At 39.3% G+C, this 19,813-nt stretch overlaps 1 protein-coding gene across 1 annotated transcript in view; it reads left to right on the top strand.

The window, feature by feature from the left end:
* The window catches only part of CDK14 (cyclin dependent kinase 14), a 516,006-nt gene that overhangs the window by 203,186 nt on the left and 293,007 nt on the right, over positions 1 to 19,813 (top strand). The window contains exon 6 of the mRNA XM_079785896.1: positions 9,491 to 9,585. Coding sequence (XP_079642022.1) covers positions 9,491 to 9,585 — 95 coding nt within the window. The remainder of the gene's footprint in view (positions 1 to 9,490; positions 9,586 to 19,813) is intronic.

Here is a 19,813-nt window from a genome sequence, read left to right as displayed (position 1 = left end):
CATGTCAGGAGTCAGACAGTTTCCTAGCTACATGAATGTGCTATCAAATTATCCCTTCATCCAGTTCCCCTGGTTGGCAGTAGTGGAGATAGAGGTGCAACATTTCTGGAAAATTTGAGACCACATTAGAGAAGCCTATTTTTCTCCCCCTTTGTTATTTTCTTCAATGGCTGCTTTTTGTTTGTATTTTAACTGCCACGGCAGTCTGAAGTTATTTTGCTCATTTAGAAACATAAAATATATACTGTGCAACTGTTTATTTCACTCATATAGTTACCATAGTAGATAACTGTTTCATCTTAAGCATTCCTATAATACATTTCATGAAATCTAGCTCTGCTAAGGTGTCACCAGTTTCTGACAAGTAGATAGTGACTTTATAAAGATAATATGATGATGGGTCTTTTTAAAAATTATTATTTTAGAGAGAGAGGAAGGGAGAGAGAAACATTGATTTGCTGTTCCACTTATTTATGCATTCATTGTTTCTTTTATGTGCCCTGACCAGGGCTCGAACCCTCACCCTTAGTGTATTGGGATAATGCTTTATCCAACTGAGCTACCTGGCCAGGGCCAAAAAAGATAATAAGAGATCCTAATAAAACATTTAAAAGTTCTTATTATTTTTGTACTGAAGTGGCTTCTCTAGTGTAGAAGAGATTTAGCAAGGTTAGGAGGAGCCTTTCCCCAAACTTGTTAAATAACATTTAAAAAATATTTGTTGTTGATTTTTTTTTTTTTTGAGAGAGAGATGAAGGGAGAAGGGAAAGAGAGAGAAACATCGATCAACTGGCAACCTGTTGGTGCACACGATGACGCCCAACCCACTGAGCACCACCGGCCAGGGCATGTTAAATGACGTTTTGTCCAGTTTTATTTTTATCACCAGAGGCTTCTGAATACTGAACACTTGAGATTTCACTCTGCCCTTTACACAGGTGTATCTGTGTTTCTTTCTTGTTTGGTGTGTTCCCAAGTATAGAGAAGTCTGCTTCATACGCTGCAGCAGCTGGAAGAATGTGAAGCTGAGAGAATTGAGAGCCGTCAGAGACTGGGCTCCGCCGGGCCTGCCAGCATATGATGGGAAGGCAGATTCGGACTGGATCCCGGATTGCTTGTCTGAGATTCAATATCTTGTAAAACTTCTGACGGTTTCAGTGGGACTAGAATGGGCCAGGTGTTGTGTCGTGAGCAGCTGAGTGTCACCGGGCACTGAGCGGGCCCTGGTGGTGGGAGCAAAATGGGACTCCGTGTATCCGTGACCAGCCACGGTGGCAGAGCTCACTCAGAGCTGACATGAACTTGGGTTCCCACCGGGGCCCCTGCTGATTAGAGGCAGCATGAAGTATTTCAAGGCCTCGGCCAGCCTACGGGCAGGTGGCTGAGTTTCATCATAGGGTTGAAGGGGTGAAGACGACGTGGCTGCTTGAAGGTTAACTGATGCTGTGAGAAGCACAGGGCTCTGGACTGTGCACTTCCCACTGAATGTGGGAAAATAATAAGAATAACTTTATTTATACTGCAAATTGTCATTTTTATACCTTGGACTCTATTGTTCAGTCAAATGAAGTAGTGGTATGTTTGGGATTTCAATGTAGGGGATACTCGAGGGTAAGAATTACCCTATCAAAAGTGTATTCATTTTTATACTTTTTCACTTCTCTTCTTTTTGTGCTCTAGACCTTCTAATTGTATCTGTTTCTCAAAGCTCTGGTTCTGATAAGGTTCTTATTGCACTCCTTTTACATAAAACCTTATTTCTTCACAGATTTTAGAAATTGTGGGATTGAAAAGGCCAAATACTCATGACCTTATCAGCAGTTTATTCCTATTGACAAACTTTATGAGCTGACATTTTAGTGTTGGTTTTTTTGTTTAATTGAACAGGGAAAAACCCACACACATCAAATACCATAAAATTTTCAGAATGAAGATATTTCTCTGGCTTCTGGCTCAAAACTTTATATCTTTCAGTGGCATCTGTCTCAATGGTTGTGTGTGTGTGTGTGTGTGTGTGTGTGTGTGTGTGTGTGTGTAGAGAGAGAGAGAGAGAGAGAGAGAGAGACTGGGTAAATGAACTGATTGATTGACTTGCTGTTTCTATTGGTTTGCTTGTGGAACACTGAGTAGACTGCAGTGGAACTAAATGCATAAACACAGACACACACATACATTCACCCACCCACCTATCCACCCCATAAACCTGCTCCCCATTCCTCTATATCAAAACTATACCCAGTGATTTTAAAGTTTAGGATGCATAAGGATTAAATAGCGATTGGCATAGAGTAGATGGTACGTAAGTATTTATTGGATGATTTTTTTTGGTCCCATCCCTATCGATTTGGTAGGTTTGGAATAGGACCTGATGAATGGGCATCGATATGAGGCACACCGGTTGACTTTGATGTCGGTGGCTGAAGGACCACACTTTGAGAAGCACCTCGTTGTGGACCTGTGGCTGTGGTGACATGAACAGCCTACTTCCTGACAGAGGGTCGGGGTGGGGATAAAGTCCCCTGAGTCTGTAAATCTGCAGAACCATCCTGCTTTCTGGAGCATTCTGACAGTGCTCCACCACTTGGCTGGTATCCTACCAAGTCGAGTGTCCTGTGTGCTATGCGCTTAGGCACTGGGACTTGCGGCCATGGCCAAGAAAGTGTTTTCTGACTTTCAACTTGTCTCTGCATTTGTAAAAGAATACAATAATAGTTACTGACATGCTTTCCTGTAAGGAGAGGTTGATTTAAGTGTAGCCAAACAGTGATAGCTATTAGGATATAAATGTTTATTTTTCTTAACCAAAAGACATAAGGGGCTTCGTGCCAAACCACATACCTTTTTTCATTGCATACTCTGTAGTATTTTTAGGAACTGAACATGTGTCCCCTGTGTAACACAGTGTAAAATAGTTCAAATAAAGCAACCACCTAATAGCTTCCAAACCTAGTTTTTATAGCTAGACAAAAACAACCCTTCTATTATCATGCCTTCTGTAGCCCTTAGCTCCTAAGTTGTGTCTTTTCTGCCTAAAGACAGTACTTGGAGCATAGCCACCACTATTGCCAACGTTTGTTTCTGCAGAACTTACTAGCTAGATGTTTACATTAGAAAAGCACCACATGTGTATCATTCACATACTGCCTTCTTATATGTGTATCCTGCCAGTGGCAAATAGGAGTAACATTAGCTGGAATGTGGAATGGTAGTTGGTGGGTCATCTACAAGTTCAGCTGGGAGGAATCAGAGACAATAAAACTAGGAATCTTTGACACTGAGCAAATAGTCTTAGTGCAGGGAAGTAACTGTTTAGACAAGAAATCATCTCAGCATCCCGTATTAACATGTGATAGAGCAAATTTGAGACTGATACAGGGTCTGCTGTGTGTTATAATGCAAGGATTTGAATCAATACCCCCGAGAGGGAGGATTCGTATTGAAGAATCACACTATAGTTACAATGATGGTCATTGCATTGCAGTTGCATATTAATTGCTGAGTTAAACATCTGTATACCTTATAGTGTTATTTTAGTCTCTTAGCCAATTAGCTTGTTATAAAGAACTTTTCCAGATACTTCTTTTTATTTTAAAATGAATATATCTTGACCTAACTGGTTTGGCTCAGTGGATAGAGCGTCGGCCTGCGGACTGAAGGGTCCCAGGTTCGATTCCAGTCAAGGGCATGTACCTTGGTTGCGGGCACATCCCCAGTAGGGGGTGTGCAGGAGGCAGCTGATCGATGTTTCTCTCTCATGGATGTTTCTAACTCTCTATCCCTCTCCCTTCCTCTCTGTAAAAATCAATAAAATATATTTAAAAGGAATATATCTTTATCACAAACAATTCAAATTCTGTAGAAAGGTACATGTAGAAAATTAACTTGTTTCTGTATCCCTCCCCTGAGCTAAAAACATAGTTTGATGAACATATTTTGTCCTAACTTTATTTGTTCTTTGCAGTCAATTCTTGGTCATGTGGTGGCAGATTAATTGGTTTGAATAGCAGCAGTGGTAAAAGTAACAATGCATTTGTGAAAAAGTTAAAGTTGCTATGAACCAAGTAAACCCGATCAGATTGAACCATGGGAAATTGCTCTGTTACTAGGTCAAAAAAGTCACATACTGGCAGTTTCATGTGGCTAAGCTATACTGTGAGAGGAATTTGTCCTTTGAAGGGATTTAGTAGGCAGTCCATGTGGTCATGTGAAGCTGCAGTGTGGAAATAGGCCCCAGGTGACTGTTCCTTGCCAGTAGTCAAGTGATGGAGAAACAGATATTGTTGGCAGGGGGAATGGTTGCGGCTATAATTCCCAATACTGCATTCAGGTCTGTGTGTTGGGGAACTTAGGAGGGGGAATGAGCAGGAGGAATATGTAGTGGGATTAAAAAACCTCAGCCAAGGAGGAAGTAGGAGCAGTAGACTTTTTGGTGGCTATAAAACAACTTATGTATGCTATTTATAAGGTACTCCCAACTGTTGTATTATCTTTCCACATTTGGACGACATCTGGTGAACAAAAGACATGTCTCTACATCCTGAATGTGATTTCAGCTAAAGTAAGTCTCTATGACATCACATGTGTTTTCACCTTGTGTTTTGGGTTAGCTCTGACCTCTTTTCCCCATAACAGAGTTGAGTCTTTGTAGGTATCTGTGTGGATAGTATAAAAAGCAAAAAATGGTGTAAAAGATACAATTCCATTTTTTAGCCTCATTATTTCACTTTTTCATTTAGTAGTTTATGGTGTGTGCGTGTGCCTGTGGGTGTGTGCCTCAGCTTATTTATCACGAAGGGGAGTAGAACTAGCATTTCTCCTAGCATGCAGCTGAAGCAGGCAGCACACCATGCAGTACCACCCAAAGGTTACCCTGGAGCTGGGCATCCGTTCTCAGGGTATGCAAATGCCTGTTTCTTTGTCTGTCTAGAGCCAAGCATGTCAAACTTGCGGAAGACCATCTAATCATCACAGACACAGTTGAACAGCAAACTTGTCTTTTCTCTGCGTGTATTTTTGTTGCTGTGATTTGTCCTTAAGATTTTCCCTATCAGAATATTTTACTTAAGACAATATTCAGAATCCACTGGCAAGTAAGTTATATAGAAGTTGTCCTTGAAAGCAAGTAGTTCTTCATTCGTTTTTACATATTTTTCCTGTCTTTCATGGTTCTTTTATTCTTACAAGGAATTAGAAAGAAGAGTAAATACACTTATTCAATAAGCAACATCTTGTAACTATGTTCATATCTTTTTATCCTACAATTTCCTTTTCAAAATTCATTTTAGGGAAATAATTCAAAAGAAATATTTTTTTCACAGCTCAATTATGTCCTTTGTGGTATTATTTATAAAAACTGAAATCTCAATCTAAATTTGTTTTAGATGGGCAGTGTCACATAAGTTTGATTATGGGGATGGAGGTGGGGTTGTCTCATTTCTGTTTTTTTGTTGTTGTTGTTAATCCTCACTTAAGGATCCTTTTTCCATTACTTTTCAGAGAGAGTGGGAAGGAGGGAGGGAGGGGAAGAGAGACAGAGGAGAGAGAGAGGAACATTGATGTGAGAGAGACATACACATAGACCAGTTGCCCCAGGTATGTGCCCTTGACTGGGAATGGAACTCGAGACCTTTTGGTGTGCAGGCCACTGAGCCACACTGGTAGGGTTCATTCATGTTTTTCATCACAGGAAAGCAAGCTTGTGTGGGTAAGGAATGGAATGTAAGAGGCAGAACCAGCTGCTCCTTGCCAATATTGTTAGCTGGTCTTCTCTCGGTTTTTGGAGGCATTGATGTCAAAGAGAGTTGTGTTGAAAATGAGTGTCATCTCTCATCAGACTGATATCTGGGGCTAGTACTGGTCTCTTAGTAAAAGGAAGATAGATCAAACTGAAGGAAGACCTGCCAGATGACAGCAGCCCCTTTTCTCATTCAAGGAATAGAATAAGCCCTGCCCCACAGGGGGCAGGGGAAGGGGGGTCAGCATATGTATTTACTATTTCTAGTAGAAAGTGAATTTTACAGCCTTAGAGCTGTGTAGCTGTGAGCGTGAAGAAAAAGTCCATGTTTATTGTGGCTGTAACACGCTTGAGGCATGTTTGGCTCCTTGGGTACTAATTTTTGTCTTCTAGAGACGTCAGGTAGCAGCCCCTCAGGTCTACCCCACTGAAAAAGAACACATAAAAAAGATGAGAGGAAAATGTGAATGCATTGTTTCCCCCCCCCCCCCCCCCCCACCACAGGCTAAAGGGAGAGTGAGCAAGGATGGGTTGTGCTTATTTGTGATCTTCCCTTTCCTAGTAGGATGTCAAATAATGGCCAAAAAAACTATCTGAAATATTAAAAGAAAGAATATATTTGTCTTTTCTTTAATAACATTGCTTTTTTTTTTAAAGAAAAAAATAGTCACTGCAGTGTGAACCTGACAAAATGAAATACTGTGAATGTTTCTATTAACTAAAATTTTATTTTAATCATGATGAGATTGGAGTTTAGTTGCAATTTAGCCCTTCCCAACTGGAGTGGAAACTTGAGTTGCTTATTCTCCGAGTGGGAGGTGAAGGTGTCAATATGGCTGGTGGGTGGATATCTGAATCTTGCTACCAAACGAAGGGAGAGCTCCCTGTGCCCTTATATCCTACTGGGACTTTGTCAGAGGGCCAGTTATCTTTATGAGCGACAGTGTTTTCTCTGTTTTTGTATCCTTTTGACATCACAACCCCAAACCTATTGTTAGAATTCTTACCCTCAACCCTAATTGCAAGTCTTTTACGTCATGTGCAATTATAACTTTTCAACCCTCACTGATGAAATGAATTTCAAATGTTGCCATATGTTTACTCAGAATTTGTGAGGGAGCCAGGTGTGCTGAAATCACTAATGCTAGTGTTACAGGATTTGTTTTGTATGTACACGATAAGAAAACATGTGGTATATTTGTGGTATTATTGTGATTACATGGAAATTATTTTGACAGTGTTTGTCTTGAACAGGGAGACATACTGGTGGTGCTAGGAGTTGTAGGTGTTAATCACTGGGCTGACTTGGCAAGCCCTGTAGACAGCACGGGTTATGGTATCTGGCACCTAACCGGGCAGTGGCTGCTGCATTGGCAGCCTCCACGTCAGTCAGGTCTGCCACCCACCCTGATGGTGGTGGGTATCACAGGCGTTTCCTGCCTTCTGTGCCATTTTTCCTGCCGTCAGCTTTGAAATGAGTGGCTCTGTTCTTTTCCAAATGTGAATTCATTATGTTAATCTCAGAAGAAAGAGGGCTTGCTTTAAAGTACATACAGGTATCCGTATTTATATAACTGATAGTGTGTTTTAAAAGTGTATTTAGAAATCTGTAATAATTGAAATTTATCAGACTTAAATATGGAGGCTTTGGGTCTTATAGAAATGGTAAAAAACTATCATATAAAAAAGGCATAATTTTTTTTCTGTATTAGTCACTCTCAGGAGAAAATATTTCCCCCCAAAATGAATGATGGCAGGAACTGAAACTGTAGGAAAAACACAATGGGAAACGATGGGTCTGAAGACATTACTTTGAGAAATGAGAGTTTAGGTGTACGTGGTAAGAGAAGAAAGTGGGGGGAGTAAATCAATCAATCAATATAAATAAATTTTTAAAAATCCAAAGCAAAGGATCCTTGGGGGATGGGATTCTCAATGAAGCATAAGCATCAGTTCCTTTTTGGAGCTGTTGCTGATAAGGGCAGATCATCAGTTTATTTCACAGGTTGAGGGAGAACTTGAAAAATGAAATTGGACAGGATTACAAATGTTATTACATAATACATTTCCAAAACTTGCTTCACAAAGCCAGGCTCTTTTATACAACATGAGATTCCTTGGTCCTGAATTCATTTCACCTACTTACGTGCCTGCACAGACTAGGTGTGAAGTAGGGCACCTGGCCATCGTTTTCAAATACCCTATTGTGGTCTGAAATAGTACTCTCTGAGGATGAGCCTGCCTCAAAAGACTAGTGCAGGGGCAAGTGTCCTTGGTAAAATGCCAGTGAACATTTTACATGTCCATTTTAAAAATGAGCGATGTGAAAGTTGGTCCCCAGATTAATATCTGAAATCTTGCTATTGAATAAAGCAAGGCTGATAGGCTAGTTTAAGGCTGATAGGCTAGTTGAGTAAGTAAAAGAAGGAAGTTTATAAATTATTTGAATTAACAATGCTAAAGTGTCATAAGTCTGTATAGTAGTTGTTTCTTCAGAGTTCATGTGCTGTGATTTACTTGTAATTTTAAAAATTATTTTCTCATGCATGCTAATCCTATATAATAAAAGCCTAATATGCTAAGTGTCCGGTCATCTGGTCATCCATTCAACCAATCAAAGCGTAACATGCTAATGATATGCTAAGGCCACTCAACTGCTTGCTATGACATGCACTGTCCACCAGGTGGCAGACAGTCAACCAATCACCAGTCACTATGACGTGCACTGAGCAGACAGTCGACCTGTAGACCAGTTGCTATAACATGCACTGATCACCAGGGGGCAGACACTCTGACCGGTAGGTTAGCTTGCTGCTGGTGTCCAGCTGATCGGGACTGAACAAGATGGGCCGGACATGCTCTCGAGCCCTCCCGTGGTCCCTCTTTGGCTGGCCAACCTCCTGCGTCCCTCCCTGGCCCTGATTGTGCACTGGTAGGGTCCCCTGGTCTGGCCAGCACCCTCTCGCAATCCAGAACCCCGCGGGGGATGTTGGAGAGCCAGTTTCAGCCCGATCCCGCAGGCCAGGTGCACAAATTCGTATTTTGATAAAGGGGCCAATTGACAAAGAAAACAGCAATACTAAATGTATATACAGTAAACAACAGAGCTTCAAAATACATAAAGCAAAAACAGGTAGAATTTAAATGAGAAATGGACAAATTTCCAATTACACTTGGGGAAGTTAACGTTCCTCTCTTAGTCACTGATAGAAACTGTCACCCAGCAGGATCTAGTTGGCATTTATAGAACTCTCCACCCAACATCAGCAAAATGTACAGGATGGGGCAAAAGCAGGTTTATAGTTATTTGTATGAAAAGTAATACAATAATTAATAGATAACAATATAAGCACAAACTCTGTGTTTCACATACAACTGTAAACCTACTCTTGCCCCACTGAGTACATTGCATACATTTGGCACATATACCAAACAAATTAAACCAGATCTGGCTGATAAAGTAAACTTAAAAAATGTAAGGGAATTGGAAATCATACCAAGTATGTTCTCTGATTATATTGGAATCTAACTAGAGATTAATAACAAATAGGTGGAATAACTGGGGTGGGGGGAGAAAGTGGGGAGAGCTTCATCTAAACAAAAACCTGGTTTCTCTGCCCTTGGTTCTGAATTGTCATTGGCTTGGAAAATCGGAAAATGGGTACATTTCATCTGACAATGTCCCAAAATGATAATGAAAGATACAGTTGATTGTTACCCATGATCAATTGTCTCTCTGTCCACTTTATTTCGCAGCCTCTCTGTTGAAAGGACTAAAGCATGCTAACATAGTGTTGCTTCATGACATCATCCACACCAAGGAGACGCTGACGCTTGTGTTTGAATATGTGGTGAGTAAAATAGGAATTCAGATTTTATAAATATGAATAAAAATCTTATAGTGTTATCATAGCGTTTTATGTTTAGGTTGCTGTATTGAAACGAGTATTTTATCTGAGTACACAAGACTTGTAACTTTGCATCATTTTGGATGATATGTATCTTAAAGAAAAATTCTTAAAAATGTTAATTTGAATTTTCATCTTGTATGTTATCTATTTATAACCTTTTGTTACTAGTATACACTGAATCTTTTAGGTTTATTAAATAGGATTAAACTACATGATGCTGATCATTCTATCAAAGAAAGTTCACAGACAATTAAAAATGTGGAGTTTTTATTTGGCAGGGAGGACAGGATTTTTAACTTAGTTTTTCAAAAGCATTCTTATTAGGGTTGTTTTTTTTTTTTTAAATTGTGGAGAAAAGCCTGATACTTACAATTTGGACTTCATAGTTTTTCCCCTCACTTGGTATTTCAGCTATTAATTAAAACTTCCCATTTGCATAATACAATGTAATGATCTTATTGTGTTGAGAGTATAACTGCTAGAAGACTTGGACTTGAACTCGTAATTAATCTTTCTCCATTTCTCTTAGAAAAACATATGGTATTTGTGTAGCTCCACTTCAGCATTTAACTGTGGAATCATGAAATGTAACCATGATAATTAGCATCTCAATTTTCACAGATGGATCTGAGAACATGTAATTTATAAGATACAAATGACACTGGTGGAGGCTTTTATTGAGAAGAATAGCTGTTGGTATTGTGAATGTATTAAGATCCCACTTGTAATTACCATACGACTTTTAAAAAAATGGAAATAGTTTTTATTTTTCCTTAAGTATATATAATAGAATGAATATTTGCAACATTTTTATCTTGCTAATATCTGCCTGTGTCTATTTGTCATTTGAAAATTGTCTTATGAAGAAGCCATTCATCTTGTCTATTTACATATAAATGATGGATACATTTGAATAATATGGTAATGTGGCTACAAGGACAGCTAGAGCTGAGCAGTTGAATATATTACATGCTACCAAAAATGGAAAGAGATTCACACATTAATGCAAATATAATTTCCTTTGTTTTATCGATGATGTTGGAATCAATAATACATTCAGCTGATGTAGAACTGGAATGTAGAATTTTTGTTTCATATTTTCCAGTATGTCTAGTTGCAACATTTCAAGTAAATCTAGATTTTTTCCTTAATATATGACTAACTTATGTAATGTTTTGTAGAAAAGATACCTCAAAAGTATACTTGTCCCCTTTCCACAAACTGGATAATTAAAAGGAAGAAAAATAATTTGACCCCTAAAATCAGTAACAGTGACAGAGAAACTAACAAAAATAACGTGAAAATATGTCCCCCAAATCATAAAGGAAAATTAAATACATTTGTGAAGCTAAAAATGTACATAACTGATCCGATGTAATTTTCTGTGGAAGTTGTCACACAAAAGCAAAGAAATTCACTGTCTTGCAGTATTTGCTAACCGATTAAGACTGACTTTTAAACAATCATTCTTTTTTTGTGTGAGTGGAATTTTCTATGGTTCCAATTCTTGTGGCTACATTCCAGGTCCTCTTAAATCAACCACATAATAGCGTGCACATATGCAGTGCTCCACGGGCAACCTTTCATACCTAACCTCTCTGTGGGAGCGAAGACCTAGATGAACCTGTTCTCTCTTAGAGAATGAGGCGAGCTTGTGTCATGCATGGTTTATGATTGCCCTGCCTGCCTCTTCAGTTCTCCACTCTACTTTATTTCCTCACTTTCCCATTGTTTCTAGGCCTTTCGCCTTTCCCTCTTTCTTTGTCTTTTTTATTCATCTGTCCTTTTGCTCTCTCTGGTGAAGCACTTTTTGCTGCTACAACTGTAGTTTATTTCTTTGGTGTTTGTTTATTTTTAAATACCCTGTTTCAATGAATGGCTGCAATATTGGTAAGAACCTTGTGACATATATAGCAAACCCTAAAATCACTATCAAACATTTTAATCTACAATTTCCTGAACTTAATGGTGATATTACCACATTTCAAAATTGTTAACATCAAAGTAACCTTATAAAAAATGTTGATTTTGTAGTTTCGTTTCATACATAGTACCTTTTCATGAGGGAGGGGAACGAGTAAGTTAAACACAGTTGTTTTCCCTTAAACAGAAAGTTAAGCATTTTAGTTTTTTGTAAAAACATCAACACATCATGCCCATTAAAATCCTAGATATGAAGGGAAAGTAAAATAATTTAAGATTCATTAGACATTATTGGATTTTTTCCTTTGGATTAGAATTAATTAAGTGTTCAGGTGTTTTTTGAGATACCTATATAAGTTGAGTTCCACAAAGTGAAAGATTATTATTTATGATGATAGTTTATACATCGTGTAATGAGTTTCTTTTCTTTGCCTAGCTGCCTTCTGTTATTCCTACCAATGACATATTAGGTTACATAAAAGCCTTCTGAGGGCCAGAATAATGAAATAAGTGATGAAAAGTTCGTGATGTTGAAGAATACTTGAGGAAATGACTTTGAAGGTCATTACTAAAGTGATTTAGTGGATGACAGGCCATTGTTAGTATTTCTTAAGTACTGTGAAGAGCTCCTACAACATCTGAAATATAGGTTCTTGTCCATTTTCAAGGTGTGTAGATAGAGTGACCTGAACGCTGAAGGTTGGAAACATACTGGGGAATGTGCTACCCAGGCTGCTCATGTCTCACTCTTGCAACACGTGGCCCCGTCACGTGTGCTGTGTGGATACTACCTTCCTCCAGTTGTTAAATGCGAAGGAGCACCACCAGCCGAGGCGTGGCTCACTGAGCTTCAAAAGGCATCTGGTTTCATAATGGTCTACAATATTGTTATAGCTATCTTTTTTCTGCATAGGTTTGAGACCCAGGAAAGAAATACAGAAAGTAGCGAAAAGTGCTAACACAGTTGTTTTCCCTACTTAAACAGAAAGTTAAGCATTTTAGTTTTCATTTTTTGCTGGAGACAAATAAGCGCCATGTTACCCTATTTATTACCATGCTGAAAAATTCAAAACAGATTCCATAAGTGGAATGAAGAATATTCATAGTAAACATGGCTATGTAAATATACGTTACTGGTAGCTGAAGTGCATAGCTATTCTGTTCTATTTTAAATTAAATGAGAGCGAAGTATGTGTAGCAGCACTTTTCATTACACACTTAATAATTATGTATCAGAAGAAAAGCAGCAAACTTATAGCTAATCATGATATTCATTGGAGCAATCATTTTATTTCTTCCACTGTGCTGTACCAGTAAACTCATGAAAATATTCCAAACTAATGTGCAACATTATGTCAAACAAAAATCTGTATTCCACATGAAACAAAACTGCCACTAAAAATCACATAAAGTGATTTATGTATTACCAAAAATCATCTAATTTATTTTTATATTGCTGTACATTCTACAAAGCACGTTCTCATAAATGTTATTCCATTAGATTCCCTTTTTAGTCCCTTTGAAGGATAGAAGGCATGTGATCTTTGTTATCCAGTTTGTTACTGATGAGGAAAAATAATGCTCAGAGAGAATTCAAAACAGATTTACTAAAATCACTCAGATAAGTTAAAGGTAAAGGGAAGACTTTAGGCCAAGTCTTCTGTGCCTTAAAATACTTGCCGTTGCGTCTCAGCCTCAGCCTGCTGGGGTTTGTTTGATGTGATGGTCTGAGGATGTGAGATGTTAGGATATGCAACTCTCCCCCGAACGTTCTATTCTGTCTTGTCACCCTGTCACACAATCTACCTAATTGTTTGGCTTCTCAGCCTCATACATCTTGATTTCTGTATCTATGAAGAATGCTTTCATTTGCATGATTTTATGACACATCTGTTCTGGAAAACTGTAGCTCTCCCTCAGCATTCTGGTTTCCAGATTAATCTATCCTGGCGCAATTGAACATTTTTCTGCCTTTCTATGAGAAAAAAAAAAAAGCATATGTGCACATGTCCATGAATATACAAACTTTAAGTGGGGGTGATCAGGGAAGGCTCGCTGAGAAAGTGAGAGGTATTCAGGTGTAAGTCTGAAGGAGGTGAAGGAGGAAGACATATATTCTGGGCGAGAGGCTGCCACTCAGGGTTGTGTGGGGAGCAGCAGGGCCCCCGGGGCTGGAATGGAGCCACCAAGGGTGAGACACAGTCCAAAACGCACTGGGGTCTGGATTGTGTCAGGCCTTGTAAGGTTGTGTTTTAATAAATTTTGCTTTAACTCAAAAATGACATGGAAAGCCACCAAAGGTTCTGGGCAGAGAAATGATCTGATCCGACTTATATTTTAATGGGATCTCTCCGGCTGCTTTCTTAAGACTGGACTGCAGGTGAGCAAGTTCTGAAACAGGGAGACCAGTGGCTACTGCTAATACCTGAGCATGAGGTGAGGTCAGCAGTGGAGGTGGTGAAAAGTGGTTGTTTCTGGATATATTTTCAAGGTTTAGCTAGTAGCATTAGGTGCAGGATTTGAGCGATGAAGTGGAGTCAAGGGGGATGCCCAGGATTTTGGCTTGAGGCGCTACAATCGTGGAGCTGCTACGAGGAGAGGTGGGGCAGACTCGGGAGGAGCAGCATGGGCACCATGCCACTCAGTTTTAAATGCGCTAAGTGTGAGATGCCTGTTCCACATGCACGTGGAGATGTCACAGGCGGTTGGAAACATGAGTCTGGAATTTAGCAGAGAGATCCAAGATAGAGATTTGGAAGTTGTCTGGGTTATAGATATTATTTAATAAGGAGTTGGGATGAGATCACCAAGTATGGTAACTATTACATTGGTGGCTCTACATGAACCAGGCCTTAGGATACTCACACTCTTGTGTAGTCCCTGCCCCTTCATCTAGGTTGGGTTTGTGACTTGCTCTAACCAGTGAAACAACACGGTGGAAGTGACACTCTGCAGTTGTGGTCCTGACCGCTTCTGTGTTACACTCTTGAGCATCCTGACCGACTGGGTTAGATTCCAGTTGTCCTGCTGGAGAGATCATGTAGAGAGGGAGAGGCCCTAGACTACTTGGAGGAGAACAGAGAGCCCAGAAGACAGTATGAAGTCAGGCCCTAGATGTAGGACCTCAGGCAGGCTAGCTAAGTGCCAGACACCTGATTGAACAGGCTGTCTGGAGTCGGGGTTAGAGGGGGAGCATTCCAGGTTCGTAGGTATCACATGGAGCCTAGATGAGTTGTCCTGACTATGCCTTTTCTGAATTTCAACCCAAGAATCATGAGAAATAATAATAATAGTTGATTTAAAAAAATATGTTTTTTATTTTTATTTTAGAGAGAGGAGAATGAAGAGGGATAGAAACATCAATCGGCTGCTTCCTGCATGCCCCCTGAAACCTGGGCATGTGCCCTAACCGGGAATTGAACTAGCAACCTCTTGGTTCATGGGTCGAGGCTCAACCATTGAGCCACACTAGCATGCGACAGTGGTTGTTGTTTTAAGCCACTGAGTTTTGGGTTGTTTTTTTTTTTTTTTATGCAGCAGTTAGTAACTAGAACACCATATGAGTGAATGAACTCAGAAAATGGACTGAACACTGGGTCACTTCAACATTAAGAGTCAAAGTGATGAGGAACAACCAACTAAAGAAACTTAACAGGAAACACCAGCAAGGAAGATTACTCATGAACTCAGATGAAACCATTTCAGCCGAGACTCTGAGCCAAAGGGACTTTGGTTTCACAAGAACAGGGGCGCTCCTCCAGTGCCCAGCAGAGTGTCTGGCATATACTATGTGGTTCGCAGATACCTAATGTATGAATGAATGAGTGACATTTGAAACAGGAAGAGCAAGAGACTAATAGTTTTACTACTTAAAGCAAACAACCTATGAAAACAGAACTACTTAATATTTTAAAATTTTTATTTTTCTACTTATCTATATTCCATCTTTAGTTTCTATGTATAGTCTTTATTTTTTTCTCTCAAAACAAATATTCTTCCAACCAGAAGGTTTAGAACAAACATGAGTTCATAGTAGTAGAGCCAGCCTTAAACATTGCCACCTTGTCCTGGCTGGTTTGGCTCAGTGGATAGAGTGTTGGCCTGCGGACTGAAGGGTCCCGAGTTCCAATTCCGGTCAAGGGCACATGCTCAGGTTGCAGGCTCGATCCTCAGTTGGAGGTGTGCAGGAGGCAGCTGATCAATAATTCTCTCTCATCATTGATATTTCTATCTCTCTCTCCTTTCCTCTCTGAAATTAATAACAATATAAAAAAACCCACATTGCCACCTAGTTAAGTCAAAGAAATTAAAATGTCTGACCACTCTGAATATATGTACCAGTGAGACTTCTCTAATGCACGCAAAAGACATTCTCTTTGACTGAATTAATCAGAAACGTTTATTGAGAGGATAGCGTGTTGCTGACAGACCTGCTGGGAAGACTTTAAAAATGGACAGGAATAGAGTGAGGTTTGAGAGCCAAAATCATGCTGTTGGACTGTGCACTGTGCACCTGCTGCCCCCAGGAGGGTGAGCTCAGACAGTGTCTCTCACTTCACTGGCCTGGCTGCCCATGATGTCAAAATGGCATCTACCTTCTCCCTGCGTCTTTGGGTTGCTAGCTCCTAATGCTAAGTGAGCGTGGCTGTGTTTGGTTTGCTGACACTAGGCCACATGCCCATGTGTTGACTGCAGGCCTCCGAGAAAGTGTCTGACCTTTTGGCTTTTGTAAAGGCAGGTGTTTCTTGCCTCCCACCCAAACTCATAAAGCTAGAGATTTTCCCAGAGTGGGGAGTACATTCAGATACAGGATGCACTACCCTCAGGTTTCTGCTCTTCCCAACCCTCTTTCCCCCCCAAAGAACACCTCATAAACATCCATAAGAATAAGTCCATTATGAGGTCCCAGGTAAAGTACATTTAGAATGTGAATAGAATTGTGGATTGTGGATTCATAGAACCATTGTTTATAATCTTTGAGAAATCATCAAGAATGAAGGTGAGCAAAAATGATTTTTAAAGCGTGGCAGGGAACAAACCTCTGAATCTGTAGACATAGAAGCTTACTATAGAACATTAGTGAAATTCAGAAATAGATTTTCAGACATTAAAGTCTAATAATCTTTCCCTTCTAGTAAAAAAACAGTGGTATTTCCTGATTTCAACAAAGCTTATGACAGGGACTCTCATGAGACCCATATGAATAGAATAAAATTGAAATTCACTTGTTCGAAGATTATTATTCTTTTAGTTTATTGCTGGCTGAACAACTTCCCCCAAAGCCTATTGATTAATGAATTGACATCAGGGTGGATAAAAGTCTATTAGGGTGTGCTGGAGGGCATTGTCCTTGACCTTGTCCTATTTGATATTATCATTAATAACTCAGATAAAGACATGGTGAAGATGTGCTTGACCTATTTGTGTGTGATAGCTGGAAGCCATAATTAATATTTGGAGTGATGGAATCAGGGGTCAAAAAAGAATCTGATGAAATGATGAGCTGAACCTACAAGGTGAATTGCTGTGGGGCTAAGTGAAATGGTCTACTTGGTCAAAAAATGGTCAAAAAAGCAGCCCAATCTAATATAGGAACACAGGGTGGAGGAAAGTTACCTTAAAAACAATTCATTTGTAAAAGACTAGTAATTTCTTTGGCTCAAAGAACACTAGCAAACAGAAGTGAGCACCGAGGAGGACCAATACGATGGCAAGAGGCCCATGAACAGTGTACAGCTGCGATTTTCAACCGGTGCTGCAGGAATTTTTAAAACATGCAATACCTGGCTATTTAGTCAGGGCCACTGACTTCTTTTCCCTTGGATTTTCAAATAAAAGAAATGATAATAGCCAACAATAGCCATTCTGTGTGAATGAATCAAAATCATACCTATTTTTTTTGTCAGATCGGCAACCTATATATTTTTTGGTGTGCTGCAGAATTTCAGTAATTAATATGTGCCAAGAGATGAAAAAGCTTGAAAATCGCTGCTGTACAACATGAAACCATTAAAGGGGCCAGGAGGCGTGTTCAGGAGAGTTAAAGGCACACTGGAGAGCAGAGAAAAGGTAACGTGTCTATTCCAGACAGAATAAGAAACCCAGTGTGAGTTGTAACTTGAATTCAGTGCCTTGAAGAGCAATGAGCACCTTGTTACTGAAAGTAGAGGATGCATGGATCCACATCAGAAATCCTGGAGGGAAGGTTTCTAACCTGTACTCTGTGCAGGGGATTGAAACGTGTAATTTAGCGATGCTATTTCAGGTAGTCCCAAGTGAAACCAGGAAGTAGGTCTAAGTTCCCTCCATTGTGCAGGTGAGACAATTCAGGCAAAGAGGTCAAATACAGTTATTCACTCTGAACCAACGTGGGTTTGAACTGTGTGGGTCCACCTATACACAGATTTTTTTCAATAAATACGTACAGTACTGTAAATGTATTTTTTCTTCCTTAGACTTTTTTTTAAAAGCATAGTTTATTGATTTTTAGAGAGAGAGGAAGAGAAAGAAACATCAGTGTGAGAGCACACATTGATCATCTGCCTTCTGCACACCCCTGCATTAGGGATTTATCCAACAACCTGGGCATGTGCCCTGACCTGGAATAGAACCAGCAACCCCTTCGTGCATGGGGCGATGCTCAACCAACTGAGCCACAACTGGCCAGGGATTCCTGAGAATTTTTTAAATAACATTTTATTTTCTCTAACTTACTTTGTTGTGAGAAGATAAGATATAACACAATATATGTGTTAATCGACTGTTCATTATCAGGAAGGCTTTCTGTCAACAGTAGGCTATTAGCAGTTACGTTTTTGGGGAGTGAAAGTGGTAAGCAGAATTTCAGCTGTGCCGGGGACCGGCAGACCTAAGCCCCATTTTGTTCAAGGTCTGCTGTACTCCATGCACACCCTTCCCAGTGGTTGCATCAGATGATTTCCTGTGTCAACCTGGGAATCCAGGTAACTCCAAGTGTACATAGCAATAGACTGCCCAAAAGTTTGTAACTGTTATGTAAATGCATTCCATTTGGCATAATTTTTGGAAGCAGAAAAGTGACTTGTTATGCTCATTCACTTAATAATTCATTTTTTCATTCATTCATTTTTTTCCTCCAGCAATATATAGGCTGTCTTCTCTGTACCAGGGATTATCCTTAAACTCTAGAGATATAAATATATTTAAAGGAATTGAAATCCTATGGAGGGTTGCAGTCTTAGACTTGATAATCTCTATGGTTATAAATTACTGTCACAAATCGTCAGTAAGTCATGGGAGTACAACATATTTGTGTTTTAGTGAAAACAATAAGAAAACTGGATTGACTCATGGATTTTACTCTCTGGAAGGATTTCAAAGATGTTTTCGTTTCACATGCGGAGAGGTAGTCATACAGTGTAATACTGTGATTCTGCGTTCTGAAGAATTGGGTTGTCATTCAGAACCACGTAGCGAGTGTGAACAGATGTAAAGGTTGTGGATGACTGAACGTGCAGGCAGCGTAAGATAGGAGAATGCTGAACCATAAGGAGAAGCTAAAGAAATGACAAGGAAACAAGCTCGCTTTCAATCAGTGCTCTGTTCTGAACTTCTCATTTTCTCTAATTGGTAGGATAAAGTCAATTAACTTCTTTTCTGTCCTTTTCCCTAATGGCTTTTCCTCATCTAATGAGGAATCATGGTCTCTTTCAGTCATTTTCAACTGTGCTTGTTCACTATCCTGTTGGATGAGCGTTTAGGTTTTTTTTTTCTCTCTTTATATCGTTCCTATCTTCTCTATGTTCTAGTTTTATTTAATATGGTCGCCATCCTTATTAGGAAGTCCTGATCATAGTTCGGTATTTTAATTCACATGATTTATGATAGAAACACGTCAGATCTCTAACTGTTGCTATAGTAAATGTTGGATTACCCACAAAACCCCATTTATGACAGCATTCCTCTACTGATGATCCTTTTTTATTGAGAATACACTATGCTTTTATGAGTTTAAAATTTTTTAAAATTTTTTTACTTTAATTTAGAATTTTATTATTTAAACTTCTAGACGTTTAATGAGGGACCTGGTATATGTGTTATTTGCCAAGAATAGACCAAAAAAAAAAAAAAAAGACTATCAGTAGAGGGAAATCACAGGGAACATAATAGTTTATAAAAAGAGAATTTCTTTAGAAAGAAAAGAACATATTTCACATATTAATTAGTTGGGTTGTTTTCTGATAGGAGTTATCTCCGTTTTTCTTAA

The sequence above is a fragment of the Cnephaeus nilssonii genome (assembly GCF_951640355.1).
Source record: "Cnephaeus nilssonii genome assembly, chromosome: 12".
Classification (NCBI taxonomy): Eukaryota; Metazoa; Chordata; class Mammalia; order Chiroptera; family Vespertilionidae; genus Cnephaeus; species Cnephaeus nilssonii.
The sequence above is the reverse complement of the archived record's forward strand: the minus strand, read 5'-3'. Positions and strand labels throughout refer to the sequence as shown.